The sequence below is a fragment of the Hippichthys cyanospilos genome, chromosome 2, assembly GCF_059441005.1.
Source record: "Hippichthys cyanospilos isolate Australia breed blue-spotted pipefish chromosome 2, RoL_Hcya_1.0, whole genome shotgun sequence".
NCBI lineage: Eukaryota > Metazoa > Chordata > Actinopteri > Syngnathiformes > Syngnathidae > Hippichthys > Hippichthys cyanospilos.
The window spans coordinates 15,365,526-15,383,004 of record NC_142370.1 but is presented as its reverse complement, the minus strand read 5'-3'; the positions used below and the strand labels follow the sequence as shown (position 1 = coordinate 15,383,004).

General features: G+C 39.6%; 2 protein-coding genes across 4 annotated transcripts in view; both read left to right on the top strand.

The window, feature by feature from the left end:
• The window catches only part of prdm16 (PR domain containing 16), a 192,969-nt gene extending 184,613 nt beyond the window's left edge, over positions 1-8,356 (top strand). Inside the window, exons 15-17 of one of the 2 annotated variants that reach the window (XM_088407609.1) lie at positions 3,193-3,444; positions 4,091-4,271; positions 5,509-8,356. In XM_088407609.1, the coding sequence (XP_088263735.1) occupies positions 3,193-3,444; positions 4,091-4,271; positions 5,509-5,643 (568 nt within the window). In that variant the 3' untranslated portion in view covers positions 5,644-8,356. The remainder of the gene's footprint in view (positions 1-3,192; positions 3,445-4,090; positions 4,272-5,508) is intronic. The other variant, XM_088407611.1, reaches the window with a different exon arrangement.
• Positions 8,357-9,430: 1,074 nt separating this feature from the next.
• tprg1l (tumor protein p63 regulated 1-like) lies at positions 9,431-15,835 on the top strand. Of its 2 annotated transcripts, none has more exons than XM_088407783.1 (6): positions 9,431-9,749; positions 10,838-10,929; positions 11,179-11,229; positions 12,451-12,576; positions 13,765-13,918; positions 15,091-15,835. In XM_088407783.1, the coding sequence occupies exons 1-6, from the start codon at positions 9,540-9,542 to the stop codon at positions 15,283-15,285; spliced, it is 828 nt and encodes a 275-aa protein (XP_088263909.1). In that variant the 5' UTR covers positions 9,431-9,539; the 3' UTR covers positions 15,286-15,835. The 2 variants fall into 2 exon arrangements, with proteins under 2 accessions (XP_088263909.1, XP_088263908.1); XM_088407782.1 differs by having other exon boundaries at positions 9,431-9,773.
• The last annotated feature ends 1,644 nt before the right edge of the window (positions 15,836-17,479 follow it).

Genomic DNA, 17,479 nt, shown 5'->3' with positions numbered 1-17,479 from the left:
AGTTCCATGAAGATTCCATTTAAATCAAGACGAGTTTGCTTGTGTTGACCATTCTGGCCAAGCCACTCGTTGTATATATGCACACAGTGCTCTCTAGTGCGTCAAAGATTAATGGCACTAAGGAGAAGTGTACGCAATGATTGCGGGGCACAAACATTTTAGTAAAGGTACCATGCTGGGTCAAGTTAAAATCATTTGTGCGTAGAAATAAGCTCTGTATTTCATGAAGGCCTTTTCATAAACCACAGAATGCAAATAATGCATAGTGCCTGATCATAAGAAAAGTTATGCCAGGATTTTTGCGATTTGTCAAGAAAAATATATTTTTTCCATTCAATCGGTGTCATTTTATTTGAGTTTTTTTTCCCATTCCAACTCTCTTTGCATGTGTTTAATGCACTCAAACTTAGGGTAATGTAGTACCCAGATGAAGGATAAATAATGTTTCCTTTTCATCTGTTTGTGAGGTGACCAGTTATTACTTGGAAGCAAACATCAAAGTTTACAAACGAGTTTGACTGGTTCACACAAATGATAATTAATTGAAAGCAGGTTAAAAGACTGTTTAATTGGTTTAAAAACGATGAGGCATAAGTATCATGGTTAAAAAAAATATGGTACACATACCAATATTTGTACTAAAACACTTCTTCATTGAAGTGTATGTTTGCCGACGTGCATTTGGTGTTGTGTCAAGTGGAGTCATATTCATTCATTAGTCTTTATTCACATACAAAATGGCTAGTCAAAAGACTGAGGACATCGTAATTTTTCCCAACGTGAAATGCTAACTACTGGCCTGTCATGCACATTACAGCGATTTCCGTCATTTCTGTCATCCAATGAGAAGAGACTCTTTCAAACAAGTTGTCATCTAGAAAGTCAAAACTATTCACACCCTCGTGGACAAAAATATTGCTGTTTTTACAGTCTCACAGTCCATCTCACCATCATCGCTTTCCTTTTGTCAACATACTTTCTGGCAATCTGAATGGTAGTTTAGCTTGGCTGCCATCTGGCATCAATACTGAATCTCATCCACACCAAGCCGGCCTGACGTTTTAATATCAGTAATTCAGACCGTGTTGTGCTTTTTGTCCGCGCACCAGACGGTTCTGTGTTTATTCCCCCCTCTGAGTGAATGAAGTCAAGCTCCAGGCGCATGGTCATGCATGACTATCTATAATGGCGTTTAACTGCCCTTGCGACTGAGCTTCACTGCAGTAATGCAAATGGTACAAGTCATGGAAGAATTATTATTTTTAAAGAACAATGTCCGCCACTCTCAAGTTAGCGTGTTACAGATGCTGAAAAGGCACCGGTACGCTCAGAGCAAAACCTATCTGTCTATTTTTTCAAGAGATCCACTAATGGCGGTGGTCCTCAACCCCCCTATCCATCCTCTGTACCCATACCCCCATCTACTTACCCAAACAGAGCTCTGACGTGTTTAGACTATATGACAAAACGCAGCCCCCCCACCCCTCCTCCTCCAATGTCAAAGCTGCGCTTCTTTCCCTGAACGCAAGCATGGGCTTTTTCCAGCTAAACAGCCTGGCAATTTGATTGTAGTGATATTTAGTGCAGATTAAAATAGGAGTTCATCTCACCATATTTACCCACCCTCAGCATATGACCCAATCCCAACCCTGCGTTTGCCACCCCAGAACTAATCCTGTCCAATTTGATACATGTCAACTCTGTGGCAAAAAACAAAGGGGTAATTTTTGCTGTCCGGTGGGAAATTGTATCATGAGAATGTATCATGTGGTCTGGGGTTGATGGAGGGGGCATCTGGGGGTTATGGCTGGAGATTGTACAGATGGCAGGTCAAAATTATTCTAAACTCATCAACTATAGTCTTTCTTTTATTCACATACACTATAATTATTATTCCACGACTGAAAACTAAAGTAAAAGACATATTCCTGATGTGTCTTTTCCAACGGTGGGTAAAATAACAGACAACATAACATTAGTGCCCTTCTCTTTCAAGTAGGAGGGTGTGGTGACGCGAACTAGTCTGGGAGGCAGACTTATGGCCTGACAAGCCAATGAATCTGGGCTGGGTTGGTGTAAATTGGGCCAAATATCGATAGAATCCATATGAATGTTGACATCTGTATCATATTGGTATTAGTAAGTTACTATTGATCCTTTCCAATTATTTATGTATTTATTTATTTTTATCCATCCATCAATCAATTTTCTTAATCACTTATCCTCATGAGAGTCACCGGCATACTGGAGCCTATCCCATCTGTCTTCAGGCACTAGGCGGTATTGGTTGCCAGCCAATCACAGGGTATACAGAGACAAACAACCATTCACACTCACAGACACACCTAAGGGCACTTTGGAGTGTCCAATATAACTAACATGCACGTTTTGGAGAATGTGAAAACTGGGGTACCTAGACAACACCCACACAGGCATGGGGAGAACATGCAACCTCCACACAGGAAGATTGGATGCGAAATTGAACCAAGGGCCTCCACACTGTGAGGCGGACGTGCTAACCACTTTCTTGCTGTATCTATTTACTTACATTTTGCATTGATCCCTTCCGATCCCTTTTAAGTGCATGCGCATGGGAAAACCTGCCTGCCTGCCTTGCTATAGCTACAATTTGTATTTTCAGTATCGTTTGATACTATTTTAGAGCACATTATATCGATTTTTACATATTATTAATTGCTTTTTCAGGATTACCTCAGTGTAGTCCTGCTTTGATTCAATCCTCTGAGTCTGCCTTCCCATGTGGGTTAAGAACTCAACAAGAAAGTTTGGATATAAGTGGCACCATATCTGGTCATTTAATATTGAGTTTAATGCTGAAGGAAACCAACCATTTCCTCTCAGGCGCGATGATTCAAATGTATGAAGTCGACAGACTTCGTTTCGGTGCCGAAGCACGACGTCGATTGGAAAAATAGGTCAAAGCAAATTAACAAATTTGATTGCAGGGTTCGTTTTGAACCTTGCCGAACCGTGGTCAATGGGAGTCTTTCAACACCCGCTTTCTTTCTCTTAAGAAAGTGGGTGTGGCTTGCCAGGTTAGACACGAACATGCTTATGGACCATTGTTTTCTTATGCCACAATGTTACCAAATATGCAATAAAATCTGGAGCGATTGTAGAAAAGAAGACGTTTGACCACATTTCAGAAACTTCCTCCTTTGACGCATACAGATCTGACCCAACTGAGGAGGAGCAGCCGAGTGGTCACAGGTTGTCCAACTCTAAGCTGGCTCTCCAGGGCCTGGAGGAGGAGGACGAGGAAGCTGAGGGCGATGATGAGGAGGAAGAGGAAGGCAGCCTGACAGAAAAGTCTCACGATGATGCTCCAGAATCTCCGTCTCTAGTTGCGACACGCGCTTCTGAAGAAGAGGAGGATGAAGAAGAGACTACTCCATTATCTATGAGCTATGAACACTCTCGCAGGTAGGTACCCATTTATTTTTACAAGCTACTTTTGACATTATAGTAATTAACTACAGCTGCTCAACCGCCTTTACTATAATATACTAATTGCAACATAATGATATGCCACTGCAGACATTGAGCTATAAAAAGAAATTACATTAGAAATGTATTACATTACATTACTTGATTTAAAGAGGATGGATGGATGGATGGATGGATGGATGGATGGATGGATGGATGGATGGATGGATGGATGGATGGTAGTTCCAGTTATTAATAAATGATAGATACATCATAATAACATAAGTCAACACTTTTCAAAGTTTTTTTTTTCAATCCAGAAACCCTTTGCACTGTTTAGGGGGTACTTGGCTCAAAAACTATATTCTAAGGATGTACACCATTGAAAAAGGCTGAGAACCATCAATATGCCCTTGAATTGGCTAGCAAGCAGTCCATGGTGTCTCTGACCCTCTGGAAAGCATGTTGCCTTTCTTCTTGTCTCTTTTGACTCCCTTGATGATTAATTAGTCCTTTCTTTTCTCTTTCCCACTTTCAACTAAACATCTTCTTGTCCATTTCCATTTGCATTCCACTTCTCGATCCATTAACTTACCAACTCTATCCACCTTTGGCTCACCACTTTCCCTGGCTTGGCGTGCAGGTGTTTAGAGGAGGAGGGCTCCCTCCTGGACCTTGAAGGTCTTTCCAGCTTTCCCAAGGGCACGGATGGCTTACGTAAGGCAGCCAGTGATGGGCAACATTTTGATGTTAAAGACATATTTAACACTTCACTAGAGTCGGAGACTTTGAAAGAGACATTGTACAGGCAGGCTAAAACCCAGGTATGTGAATGAACAACACAAATAACAAGTAAAGTGCAGTGGAACTTCTGAGCTTGAACAAAATGTATTCCAGGATGCCGGGCAAACTGATTTGTTTACATTCCCTGAGAAAATTAATCTGTTCTGTGGACGCTACTGCCATTAACAATATTACTGAATTTGGTACACAGGCTATTCCCTGAAGTAACACAATGGGATTCTCAACAGTCAATAAGAACTAAGGTTTTACTTAACCATCACTTTTTAACATTTGTACATGTCATACTCAAAAAGTTGACCACTGGAATGATAAAACCAACATTTGAAACCACTACTACCTCTACTTTGCTAATACTGATTCTTCTCTGTAATATCTATACAACAACAAAAAGTAAAACAGATACCTTGATTTTTAATGTGTCTTTAAGGCTGTTTTTGTTCAATTACAAATTGATTCCATTCAATGTTGGAGGTTCCACTGTGAGTTGTTAACATTAAGTAAAACGTATGCCCCCTTTCACATTTTTTAGCTGTGTAAATGAATTTAAATACATGGATGTTCACTTATCTTTTTTTGTTTTGTAACCGGACCCGAGCCCATTCAAGTCGTATTAAAGGCTTCTATTGTTCTCAATACTTGTCAAAAAAAAAAAAACAACCCAACAACAAGATTTAAAATTTGCTTTAAGTTTTATATCTGCCCAAAGAAATGTCTCTCGATTATTGATGTGCATGCACAGCGCCACGACTTAGGCTGCTAAATGGTTCCATAACTAAATTGTTACATGTTCGGTATGTAAAATCAATCAAAAAAATGTTCAATTGTATTGTATTGTTGGTTGGTAACAGAGGTTTGTGAGGAAGCCAGAAAGTTAAAAAAAAACAAAAACAAACAATACTTGACATCAGGTGCGGGTCATGGTACTCCTTGGTAGCATTTCCATTGATGTCCTGCATTTCCATGGATGTCCTTTTACATCAATGGTGCGCAAAGTGATCAGTTAGAGGCAAGTGATGAGACCATAGAGGGATGATCATTTTGAATAATATTTTGTCAGGTCCTACAGACAGTTGTAACATGTATACCTAAAAATGTGTTGGGTTTTTTGTTGTTGCTGCTGTTTTTAATGCCCTGCATTTAAGGCACCATCACTGTATTATCACAATGGGGAAAAAATAGAGCTGTTTTGAAGAACAAAGAGAAGTTCATATCACCCCCGATTAAATTTTGTGGCAATCTACGTTTGCTCTCTTGCAGGCTTATGCAATGATGCTGTCTCTCTCTGACAACAACCCTTTGCACACGTCCTCCCAGAACTCTCTGGACGCTTGGCTGGGCATGGGAGGCGGACCGTCTGAAACGACCAGCTTTCACCCGCTCAACCACATCTAGACGGGAAAGAGAACGGAGAGGAGGTTTGCTGTGGTAGAGTGACTTTACGTAGACACACAATGGGAGTGGACACAATTCGGCATGAAGAACGGAGAATTCAGTGTCACTTGCATTTAAGGTTGTGTGCGTGTGTGTGCGCGTGCGTGCGTATGTGTGTGTGAGAGAGAGCGAGAGAAAGAGCGAAAGATAAGGGGAAGACTTTAAGAAAGCACTGCTAAGCTCCTGTTGATGTGAAGGACATACAGTAGATGATGAATGCTTCTGGACAGCATTGAAACTTTCCCGATCATCCCCCAAAGTGGGCTCAGTCTCACCTGGCCACAACAGAAAGATGATATGAGATTTCGAAGAAACTTCATTGACCTGTATGTCACTAAAGGCTCTGTGGGTGGCGCCTGGAAGAAAAGAAAAAGAAAAACAAAAAACACACACTGGAGCATTAAGACTATAAGACCACAAGAGGATGCTGTTTCTCACAAAGTGACACTTTTGCCTCCAGATGAAACCTCATGCGGATTGTGTGTCACCCACTGCAGAATCAACGATGAATACACACGGACTGATTCTAATGTGCACAGCAAATTGTGATTTTAATGTTGATTTTCCAGCTTGATTACGCTGGTAATTGTTCAAATTCATACATCATTTCATGTCACTCTTAGTGTGCTTACTTTCCTCTTAGATATCACAGTATTGTTCTATTGTAGGCACTGCCGTGCTAAATTATTAATATAATTATTTTAGTTAAGGACCAAAATTGTATGTTGATGTCACATGGTGTACAAAATAACCTTGATGTTCATATAGTGAGGGCGACACGTGCCAAATAACCCATAGAAAATGTTTTGTTCTCTGACAATCATTTCATTTCCATTTGCTCCAATATATTTGATTTCAGAAGTGTGTGTGTATGTATTTATTTTTTGCTTGTTCGATCATTTTGAATGGGGTGTGTTGAGAATAAGGAAAAGTCCTCTTTTTTTTTTTTTTTCGTTGCTGAAGGAATAAACACCAGTGAGAGATTGAGAATCTCCAGATTTGGTGTGCCATAATGTAAACAATCCATAAAATGTTTTGTTGTTTTTTTTTTGCTTTTAGCGGAAGATAGTCGTAGTTTTAGTGGCATTGTAACGTCCTGCCGTGTTTAGTTTGCCTCTTGCTTCTATCCAACTTCACTTGGTTTAAGTATTATTAAAGGGGGGGGCTTCATCATTAGTATCGCAAAAGAAAATCAGACCAGCACACATTATACTAAAAGAACCTTGCAGTATTTGTTCCTTAAGTGTTAGGAAGCTCAAAGGGCCTGAACCATTTGTCCAACCAAATTGGGAAGACAAGAACTCATTAAAACAAAAGAAACATCCAAATTACATGGAAAAAATTGTAACAAAAAAACATTGAAATTCCCAAATTGAGAAGACGAGTACTCTTGACACCAAAATAAACATTGAAATTACATTTGGTCGTACAACGGGCATTAGAATTTGGCTGGTTTCATAAATCTTGCCTTGTAATCAATGGTGGCCATATTGGATGTGCTTCTTTTCATCTGTGGGCAACATGCTCGTTTCATGTAGTCTACAAAGTAGCAGGAGCTAATGACTTTTTTTGGACTGTAGATAGCTGTAGATAGACATCTTGGAAGGGGTTTCGCTTCATCCTCAACTTGGCCCATTGCTGTATTTTTCAAGCTAGCACTTAATGAAACCACAAGGGTCCAAGCCATGCATCCATCGACCAGGCTTAGATTTTGACGACTTACAACTCCAACAGGACGGAAGGAACACTGTACTTTTCTTTGGATACACGAGGACTGCTGCATCATCTCATTTTCTAAAGACACAAATCCCTCTTGTTTCATAAATCTCATTTATTTACCTTTAGAAAATGTAAAGATGTGGGTTGTCTCTATGTAGTGATTCATGTCAAGTCATGGACTACTGTAATAAGAATGCGCTGTGTAAAGGCATTGAAGGCATTGAAGCATTCCATTGTTCCCACTTCAGAAAGTATTCTGGCAGATGGTCGTTAAGATTTTGGAACACGGTTGCTGTTACCCTCCCTCACTGTTACAGGAGGGACAAAAAAAAATATATATATATATATATATTGTTTCATATGATCTGCATAGTATTTCAAAGATGGAAAAAAACCATGGTGCATTTGTCCGAAGAAAGAAAAAAAATAATGGTAAAATATGGGTTTAAGTTGATGATGCTTGTTTTGTTTGGATCTGAGTTGTAGATTGCTGATGTTATGTTTCTTGAAAACTAACAACAACAAAAACATATTGTGCATGACCGTGTTTAGCAGTCATAATAATGTCCATTTGTGAGTTGTGTATCAAATCAAAAAAAAAAAAAAAAAAAAAAGGAAATCTGTAGATGCACTTATTGTAAATGTGGTTAGTTTTAGTATGTTTGACTTCAAGTTCTTGACTGCCTTACACATTGGGGCAAGTGACTTAAATAAATAAAAGACTTGTGGGAGAAAAAAAAAACAATAAAGGATTGTAGAATAATATTGAACAATTCTGAAATTGCAATTCTTTTGATGCTTGTGATTATTGAAGAAATTTTACTTTAGAAAAATGTCATTGAAAAGACCTGACTGATGTTAATTCTGTAGAATAGCAATGTATACCAAATGTAATCTTTCCAATGTTATGAAGAATTTATACATGAAATTGATATGCAATAAAACCTGTGTGCTTTTTAAATGGAAATCCCATTACTTAATTCCCCCCCAGGTATAGCACAAGAAGAAAATTGTAACAAGGATTTTTCAAGAGATTATTTCATACTTCAAGGCGATGGCTCAGGAGAGGGTGAAACCCTAATCCTCATTTAAAAAAAAAAACATTGATCCCTAATTCAAAGCCCTACTTTGAAACCCCCACTCCGGTTTGAAACATTTTTTGGACTCTAGATCTGTATTAAAATCTTTGAAGACCTAACTTTATCTAAACTTTTTACTAAAACGTTTTTTAAACAGTTAATATCCTACTGTGAAACATAACCTCATTTGAAACCATACTTTAAAACTAAATATATGATGAAACCCGAAAAATACTTTGAAAATCTACTTTTAAACACTGATGCTGCATTGAAACCCCACTTTGACATCGTTATCCTCTTATGACATCCTGATTTGAAAGCCAAGCCCTTTAAGTAAAACCCTTGTTTGAAACCTTAACGCTACATTGAAACTACACTTTGAAACCACAGCTGTCAAACTCAAGGCCCAGCCAGATATGACCTGCCACATCATTTTATGTTGCCCGTGACTTCCAAGTGTCTGGCTAGAATACTCAACTGCAAGTTGTTTTCAATTTTTGAACAATCTTTGCAGGTCTCCGATATAAAAACTACATAAGTGTGTGACAAACACACTTAAAATGTATTTGACTTCAAAGTCATAGCTGCCCTCTGACAGAAACTATTACTACAATGTGGCCCATGATAACAAAGAGTTTGACAGCCCTGCCCTTACCCTAGTTAGTAACTTTGAAACGCTAACCTTTCTTTGAACGCTAACTTGGAATAACTGCTTTGAAACCCCAATCTACGTACTATATTTTTATTTTTTTTATACATGATGTAACAATTTATACAACTGTGAGTCTACTTTTGAAATTACAATCAAGGCTAACTCTATTTGAAACATTAACCCTTGTATGAATGCGTGATAGGAATAGCCAAGGGCTCAATATCTCTTCACAAGCTTTGCGAGCGTTTTCTGTTTAAGCAATGACGTAAACTTGTGACTGTCCCTTTAAGACGAAGGCGGAAGTTAACGAAGCGCTTCCACAATCAAAACATTGTTGGTGCGCAATGGGCGAGTGTGCTTCCACCAAATAACGTTTCTCATTTCCGTCGAGGAGCTCCGAGCCTGCCATGCTTCAGCTAAACGACACGGTGGAGCCCGAGAGTCCCGGAGCCGCGGTTCTTCATCCGGCCGAGGCCGAGGAAGGAGTGGAGGTTGCCTTCACGCCGCTGGAGGCCGGGCGGAGCCTCAGCTTGGGACACGGAGCCAGGGCTGCCTGCTGCGGGCCGCTGCAAACGCTGACGCCTTTTCACGTGCACAACCCCACCATGCAAGCCAAAGTCAAAGACTATTTTGTGTTCCGGGTGCGACGTCCATGTTCTTTGCGTTTGTGTGAAATTTTATATTATTGATGACGATGGTGATTGCAGGGGCGTTGCTAGGCATAAAGCTTCACTTGAGCTAAGGCACCCTACTTCGGTCGTCCGCAACAACTGATATCGGGCTTCAGAATATTCAAAATAAACACACAAACATCTTAGGTATTATCCAACAGCATATATTATCCAATTTATCACATTGTCACCACAATTGTTACACTATAAACCGGTCCATGGCGGAAAAAAATGGTGACCACTACTTGTTTTATTAAAGCTTGAAAATGAACTCAAACAACGTGTTGTCAGAGATCAAGTACTAATATAGCCCGATCCCAATCTGCCCCCATCAGAATTATATATACACGCACACACACATGGACACATATTGTTCATTAACAATGGTTCATAAGCGTTTTATATTTTTGGATGAGTGCTTTGCAGTCCTAAGACCGACATGGATGACAGTATGGGTTCAACCCCTGAGTCAGAGAAACGCCCTCAGTGATGGAAATGGCGATTAAAACATAACAGACAGAATAAATATGTGCAGTACATTAATTTTTATAGCCTTACTATGTATTGTCATTTTAACAAAAAATAACTTTTTTCTTAGCCTTACTAAAAGAAGTTAAAAAAAAACGGCTATAGAATACATGGTCCTTTTCCCAATATAATGCAGCATAATGTATATTCATTTTGTAGTTCAGGAATTAAAGAAAGTAAGGAAACAGTTGAGTGGCTGTGCTAGCTGCCCAGCAATGTTTTTCCCACTCCAGCTGTACTGGCCTGTCAGTACCTTATACTGGGGCGCAACTCCTTTAAAGTGGAGCACGTGCCCCAGTAAAGCGGGTCCTTTATCCTGGGTCTACTTGATCATCATCATGCACGATTAGTCTTCTAGCCAGTCATGTCATTGTCAGTGGTTGGAAGAGACAGTACAGTACAAATTACAAATGTGTGGTTTCTGTACTGAAGTCTGTTATCAGGTGTGGGGTAGGGGTGACTGTAGTGATGATGATGACCCACAATGTGTTTCATGATGATGTCAGCCAGGTACCATCGAGCAGGCGGTCAGCGACATCCGGACTGTGGCTCTTCCCTCTGAGGATGGAGAGGTGCTGAGTGTCTGGCTTCTGGCTCAGTAAGTAAGTGTGTGCGTGTGTATAATACTGTATGTATTTTCCAAGTTACATACCATTACAATTACTAATGCCTTTTGTTGAGAAATCTTCATATGACAATGGAATGTCTTCATGTCTGGAAAGGAAATTGATTTTCGTTTTCTGCATCATAACTGTCACTGTTATTAGCATATGATATGTTATTGTTGGTAGCATGATATATGATATGATGCATCATCGTGCTAAACTAAGGTGTCAATCATGTGCAGGATTGACCACTGGAATAACGAGAAGGAGAGACTGGTCCTCATTACAGAGAAGTAAGTCAAAATGCATGTATCAATGAGCGTTTGTGTGTCCACTCTTTAAAGAGACATGCATTTACTTTCTCAACTATTTAAAACATCTCCCACACAATTCAAGGACAACTTTAAACATTTATAAAACACGTCTTGAAGTGGTGAAGCTGTCTTGTTGAAATTACAACCAGTGGGCTAAATATTAGCCACTTGTCCCTGTCATCGTTTGGCCGTCTCCGGTTTGGCCTCGTTCATTTTTAAGGGCCAATTTGCATGGAGTCAGTTTCAACACTGCCACTCCTCTTTTGTATTGCTTAGATGTGAGCTGTGTTAAGAGGTTATTTTGCTTTGAAAGTTTGGTCAGCCAGTCAACCAGGTCGGTCTGACAGACTCAATGTGGGCATGGCCATTATCAGAGATGGACACAAGGAATGACGGGAACTTGAAAAAAAAAAGGTGGAATTGTTGGAATTGCAATTTTCATTCAGTCGTCGTAAGCGTCGGGATAGACAATACATCTGTTATCTGTCTTAATCCCTCAGCCCACCATGCTCCTTTTTGCTTACTGAAATAGAATCTGCAATATTGCTGCATCTTTATAGTTCAAACTGCAATCAGCCTGCAGTCAATGTGACAATAGTCACTTTACAGTACAAAATACTTTGATGGTTTAACATTTTCACTTTTCAATCAACGTACTATGGAAAAGAAATACTTGAAGCCACTTCATCTATGCGCGGAGTAGGACCAATTACGATGATCTTCTCATTTCCATGGTTAACAGTGTTCACGTTAGATTTACAACCTGACTTTGACTTTTCACTTTCCCACGGGCAGTTCATTTGTCACTTACGTACGTGGTCATGTTGTCACAAAAAATGTTGCTTTAAACACATAAAATTAAAAGTGTAGAAAATGGAGTTGTTACAGAAAGAGATCCTGGAAATGACGATTAACTTTATAGCGGTTCAGATAATGAATGGATGGATTGTGAGAAATCACCGGTATCTGGCGACTACATTGTGTAAAGAAACGGTCGTACATAAGGCAGTTGTCTGTTTAATTTTTTGCTGGTGGGTAACGTTGTGCATTTTCAACTTTTATTACTCGCTGTGTGCATTTAAAAAATTGCATTTGGAGGAGGAATCTTAAAATCGCTATTTTGTCTGCATGAGCTATATTTGTTGTTTACGTTCACTTATGTTTCCTTTAAAGAAAGGCTGATTTGCTTTAAATATGCAGGTCCTTGTTGGTGTGCAAGTACGACTTCATCAACTTGCTGTGTCAGCAGGTCGTCAGAATTTCGCTCAACGCTGTGGACACCATCTCAGTGGGCGAGTTTGAGTTCCCGCCCAAATCCCTAAACAAGTACGCATGCCTCAGTTGACCTTTGATGAAAATGTTGTTGTATTGTCTCCATTTTAACATAATTGTTTGCCGGTTTATGTCTGCATCAGGGTTCTTCCAATCAGGCTTTTTTTTTGCTAAAAATATGAATACAAAATCAACTAACTCAGATACCAATCAAATGGCTTAGCTGGCCATTTTTCAATTTTAGAGCAAATGCACAAACATATGATTAAGTTACAGTCTAAACCAGTAGTCTTGTCTGTACCATGCAGTTTTTAAGCCGCAAATGTTGGCAAGTGTCCGTGAAGATAGCGGCTCTTTTGATCTCCTCCAGGGTTTGTTCGAGGTTGCTAAGACGTTGCTCTTGTTGAATGTCTATACATTTTCCATGCAAAAAGAACATCTGGGGGACCTTGTAGCAACCTCGACTGAACCCTGAAGGAGCGGCTGCCTTCATGGCCACTCGCCAGCATTCGGCCCTCAGTGGGATACCATCTTAAGGACATTACGATTGCAAATAAGAGAACAATGAAAAACTGCACGGACCCTATACAAGTTTTTTTTTTTTTTTGCCCTATTGCGCGTGGCTGTCAATCTGAAGGAGGTATTTATTTATCTGGTGTAGGCCTGGTGAATAACTGAGATGACATAATGCTCTAGTAACATAATATAGAACACATAATACCATCCAAAAAGCTCCTATGCCACTGAGGGGCTCTCTTGAGCTAGTCAGGGTGCATTCATTATCGCCAACCTAGGGCAAAATAACGCCCAAGGATGCCAAAATGTCACCGCAGGCTGCAAGACGCTTGCCTATACTGATTTGTTGCAAATAAATTGCAAACTTGAACAAGAGCAGGATCAAAAAACATTAAAACTGCTGATGAACATTTGGCAACCACTGACATTATTTTGGCGATTGCTGGCAATCTCCAACTGAACCGTGATGAAAAAGAACGTTTCTACCCTTTGCCAAAGTTCACAAACGTTCATCCCTCAGTACTTTATTGACTTGTGTCAAAGTCCATTTTCAAGATTCTAAGTGTTTATTGTCATGTGTGCAGTTTAGAAACAAGTTTCTCTGTACAATGAAATTCTCACTTTGCTGTCCATGCGAATGTCGTGAAAAAAAAAAAAAAAAGCAAAAAAAGGGATCAGCAACACATAAGTGGCAGAGCACGAGTATTACCATAAGTGTTTTTCCAGGAGAGATGGTGTAGGGGTTCGTGTCCAGTGGGACAAGCGTCCCCGAGCCTCCTTTTTAAACCGCTGGAACCCTTGGTCAACAGATATGCCCTACAACACCTTCACAGAGCACCCCATGGCCCATGCAGATGAGAAAGTGGCCTCCCTTTGTCAGGTAAACCCCTTTGGACAAAATCCAATACCTGGTTCAATGCTCATTTTACCTCTGGAATGTGTTGAGTCCTCGGGTCTCACAACACTAAAAAGCTATGGGTCCTACCAGAAATGTTTGGAGGAAAAAAAAGTGTGCAGTAAAAAGGACACATTTTAAGGTTTAAACCGTATTTACAAGATGTGTGCAAAAACCAATAACAAATATTAACAAATGTCACAGTAAAACAATTGAATGAACTTACATTTAGCCTCCCTTCATCTTCATATCGCAACCACTGATGTAACAGTCAATTTTGGTAGAGAAGTCCGCTTCGCCATGTCAACATTCCTCTTGTCGATATACCGAAGCGTTTCTTTTAGCTTTTTACTTTTTTTTTTACTTTCTGACTCATTGTTACCTGATTGTGCAGTCCTTGACTTGTCGCTGATACTAACAAAATTGCTGAGTTGATGTTGTTTAGGGCCTAAAGATAGCACTTTTAGTTTGAATGAAACCCTGCAGACAAAATCTCACGACGAGATCTTGGGTAAAAACGACAAAACGTGACCTGCGAGATCAAAACAAACATGGCAAATTAAGTTGTAAAAAAACTTAAGTGTATTGCTGTATTGCTGAATAAAAGAGTAAATGGACAATGATTAACACAGTATTTTGATTTCTAAAAACTAGGGGCGGGAAGTCTCACGCTTGAATTCTGATTTTGGGGTCCACAATTCAAAATGATTCGATTCGATTCGATTCGATTCAATCAGGAAGTGACCTTAGCCTGCGGCTTCCTTCTGTCATGGAAAACCGCTGCATGCCTTTGTGTTGTTCATCCTCGTGTGCCTGAATCGCTGTCCTGCATTCTATTTTACCGGTAAGATTTGTGTGCCTATTTTCTGTATGTCCGCGGAATCCCGGGACAGCTAACCAGTGTTGATATATTTGCCCAAGTTTTGTAGAATCCGCCCTATTGTGCACAGAAACCAATGGCAAATGGTATTTGTATTGGCTCGCTCTCTCGTTCACTTGGGAGTATGCTTCCAAAATATGGTCTCTTTGTGACACTGTAGTGCGCATACTGCATTCACATGCATTCTGTAACACCAGTCAACGGCAACTCTAAATTCTGCACATTGTGTCTTTGATTTGTCACAGAAATTAAATGCCTGCTATCTGTATATGTGCAGCTGGACAATTTTCGAACCCAGCTGGTACAGGCTGTAAAGAGAGCCCACAAGGAGTACCCCATCCCTGGACGGGCAAACGGAGTCCTGATCCTGGAGAGACCACTCCTCATCGAGACCTACTTGGGCATTATGTCTTTCATCAACAATGAGGCTAAGCTGGGCTATTCCATGACCCGTGGCAAGATTGGGTTTTAGGGACAGTTTCTCCAAACGGGACCGTGGCCTTGTTTGTCCTCTTATGCAATCAGAGAGAGTAAAAATCACACCACAGTTTGTTTGTAGCAGACAAGAAAACTTGCATGGACTGTCTTCTCATTCGTTTTTAGAACCGCACTCCATTCATGTAATAGCCACTATACAGTTCTTGCATGTGCCAAACTTTAGTGAGAAAAACCACAACGTTTGCATTTGCCTTTTTTTCTTTTATATTTTGCATTTGTCCTGGACTGGGTGTGTTACAATCTTTTGCTGCTTTTTTGAACATTAACTGTTAACGACGGCTTTTAGTGCCAAAGACGTGATCTATTAGTTCAAAGAAATGAAGTAATCATGAGGCCACTGTCCAGATTCTTGGAAAGGGAAGTACTTGTATGTCATGTCAGGTGATTAATTGAAATAAGCCTTGTTAAAAGGGAAATTGATGAGATGTGTTGTCTCTTAACAATTTTGCTTGTTTATTGTGGAGAATAACAGAATATTCTTCATACCCATAACAATAAATGATCCTATGTGACCATTCTCTTTATGGCCAGTGTTGTATGATCTATGTTTGCGGATGACAGCTATGTTAAAGCACAAATAGACACTTTTCTTTTTGTCATGAATCCAGGTGGTATTACCAAACAAATGTGTATAATTTTTGCATCTAATTTATGTCTTTTTGTCAAAAAAAAAAAAAAATGTCAGTAGCTCAGGTGTGGACAACACACACTCAGATTGGCTTCCCTATACTACAGTGGTCTCCCACATGTCCACATTTCAGTGCCCTGAGAGTCACATTCATGTGTGTGAGTGTGTGTATATACAGTAAAACTCAATGAAACTTGCATGTGAGAAAATACCGCCCAGTGTGAAATAAAATCCATGCATTGAAACCTTTCCCTCATTCTTATGTCCCCGTTCAAGGAAAATTCCCCCTTGTTGGATAATATGATTTTTCTTTCCTGCATTTGCGTTGCACTGAAATTCACTATAACGAAAACAAGCCTGCAGCAAAAGTTTAGTTTGCTTCATACTTGATGCGCCGGGCACGGGTTTTGCAGCACCTAATACTCTGATGCTGCGTTCAGATGGATTGCGTCGTTTACGCTTTACGCAAGGCGTTTTGTCGCGAGGTCAAGATGTTCACTTTTCACGCAACAGTGATACTACCCCAGCCAGACGATATTCTCCCATACTATAGGTGGCATTAAATGGACTCCAGAGCGTGCAAACAACACTATAACAGAGGTAGATAATCCAAGTACAGTAGATGCAAACGATCTAAACAGACTCCTTATCTCTCAACATGGTGCTCGCCAGGATTTGTTAACGGTATTTAGATCACTATTCCTTTTCAGACGAAGCATAAAGGTGTTTGTCCTTAAGCAATAGTTCATCTGCCATGTTTTCCGTTCGTAAAGCCATTTTGGAAGATACACGTTGCATAAAATATATTTCACCTGGACTGGTTGCCGAAATAACGTCATTTGACAAGCTTGCGAATATGAGGTATATTAGAGTTATACAAGATTTGGGGTTTACGAGAAAATGTACAAATGCGCTTAATTTTCCCACTGCACTTAAAAGAGTGTCAATAAGCATATTTTTTTTATATCTAGCAGGCCGACACATTTTTTAAATGGTATTTTTGTCATACATTTGGTAAGAAAATGTGTGGTCCTAGTATATGTGGCTTCCATTAGCGCTGATGGAAAATTGTGGCCCTCTCCCAACATTTATGTAGCTTGCCAATCACTGTAATATACGTTGTTGAAAAAGGTCAAGAAGCTTCTAAAATTTTGTTTTTTTTGGGTTCAGATGGAATTCTGGAATTTAATGTCTATTGTAATTTAAATTACACATTGTTATTGCATGTTACAAATGTTTTTGTTTTTTTTAAACGGGACCTGCTCTACAGTATGAGTAGTCCGTTAAAAAAAAAAAAATCTATACATAAGGTAAACAAGACAGATCTTTTATCCTGAACTTTTTTCACTCATCTCTGTAAAAATCACTTTTATTCTTAAAATTCTCTATATACTGCAATTGTAATATGAGAAGTTCTTTGCCACATCAAACATATAAAAATGTGCTTCTTTCATTTTTCATCATATTTCTGGACTTTTTCCTTGCAAAAAAATCAATTATGATTAAGTGTTTTCTCCAGTGACGTTTCCTCCAGTGATGC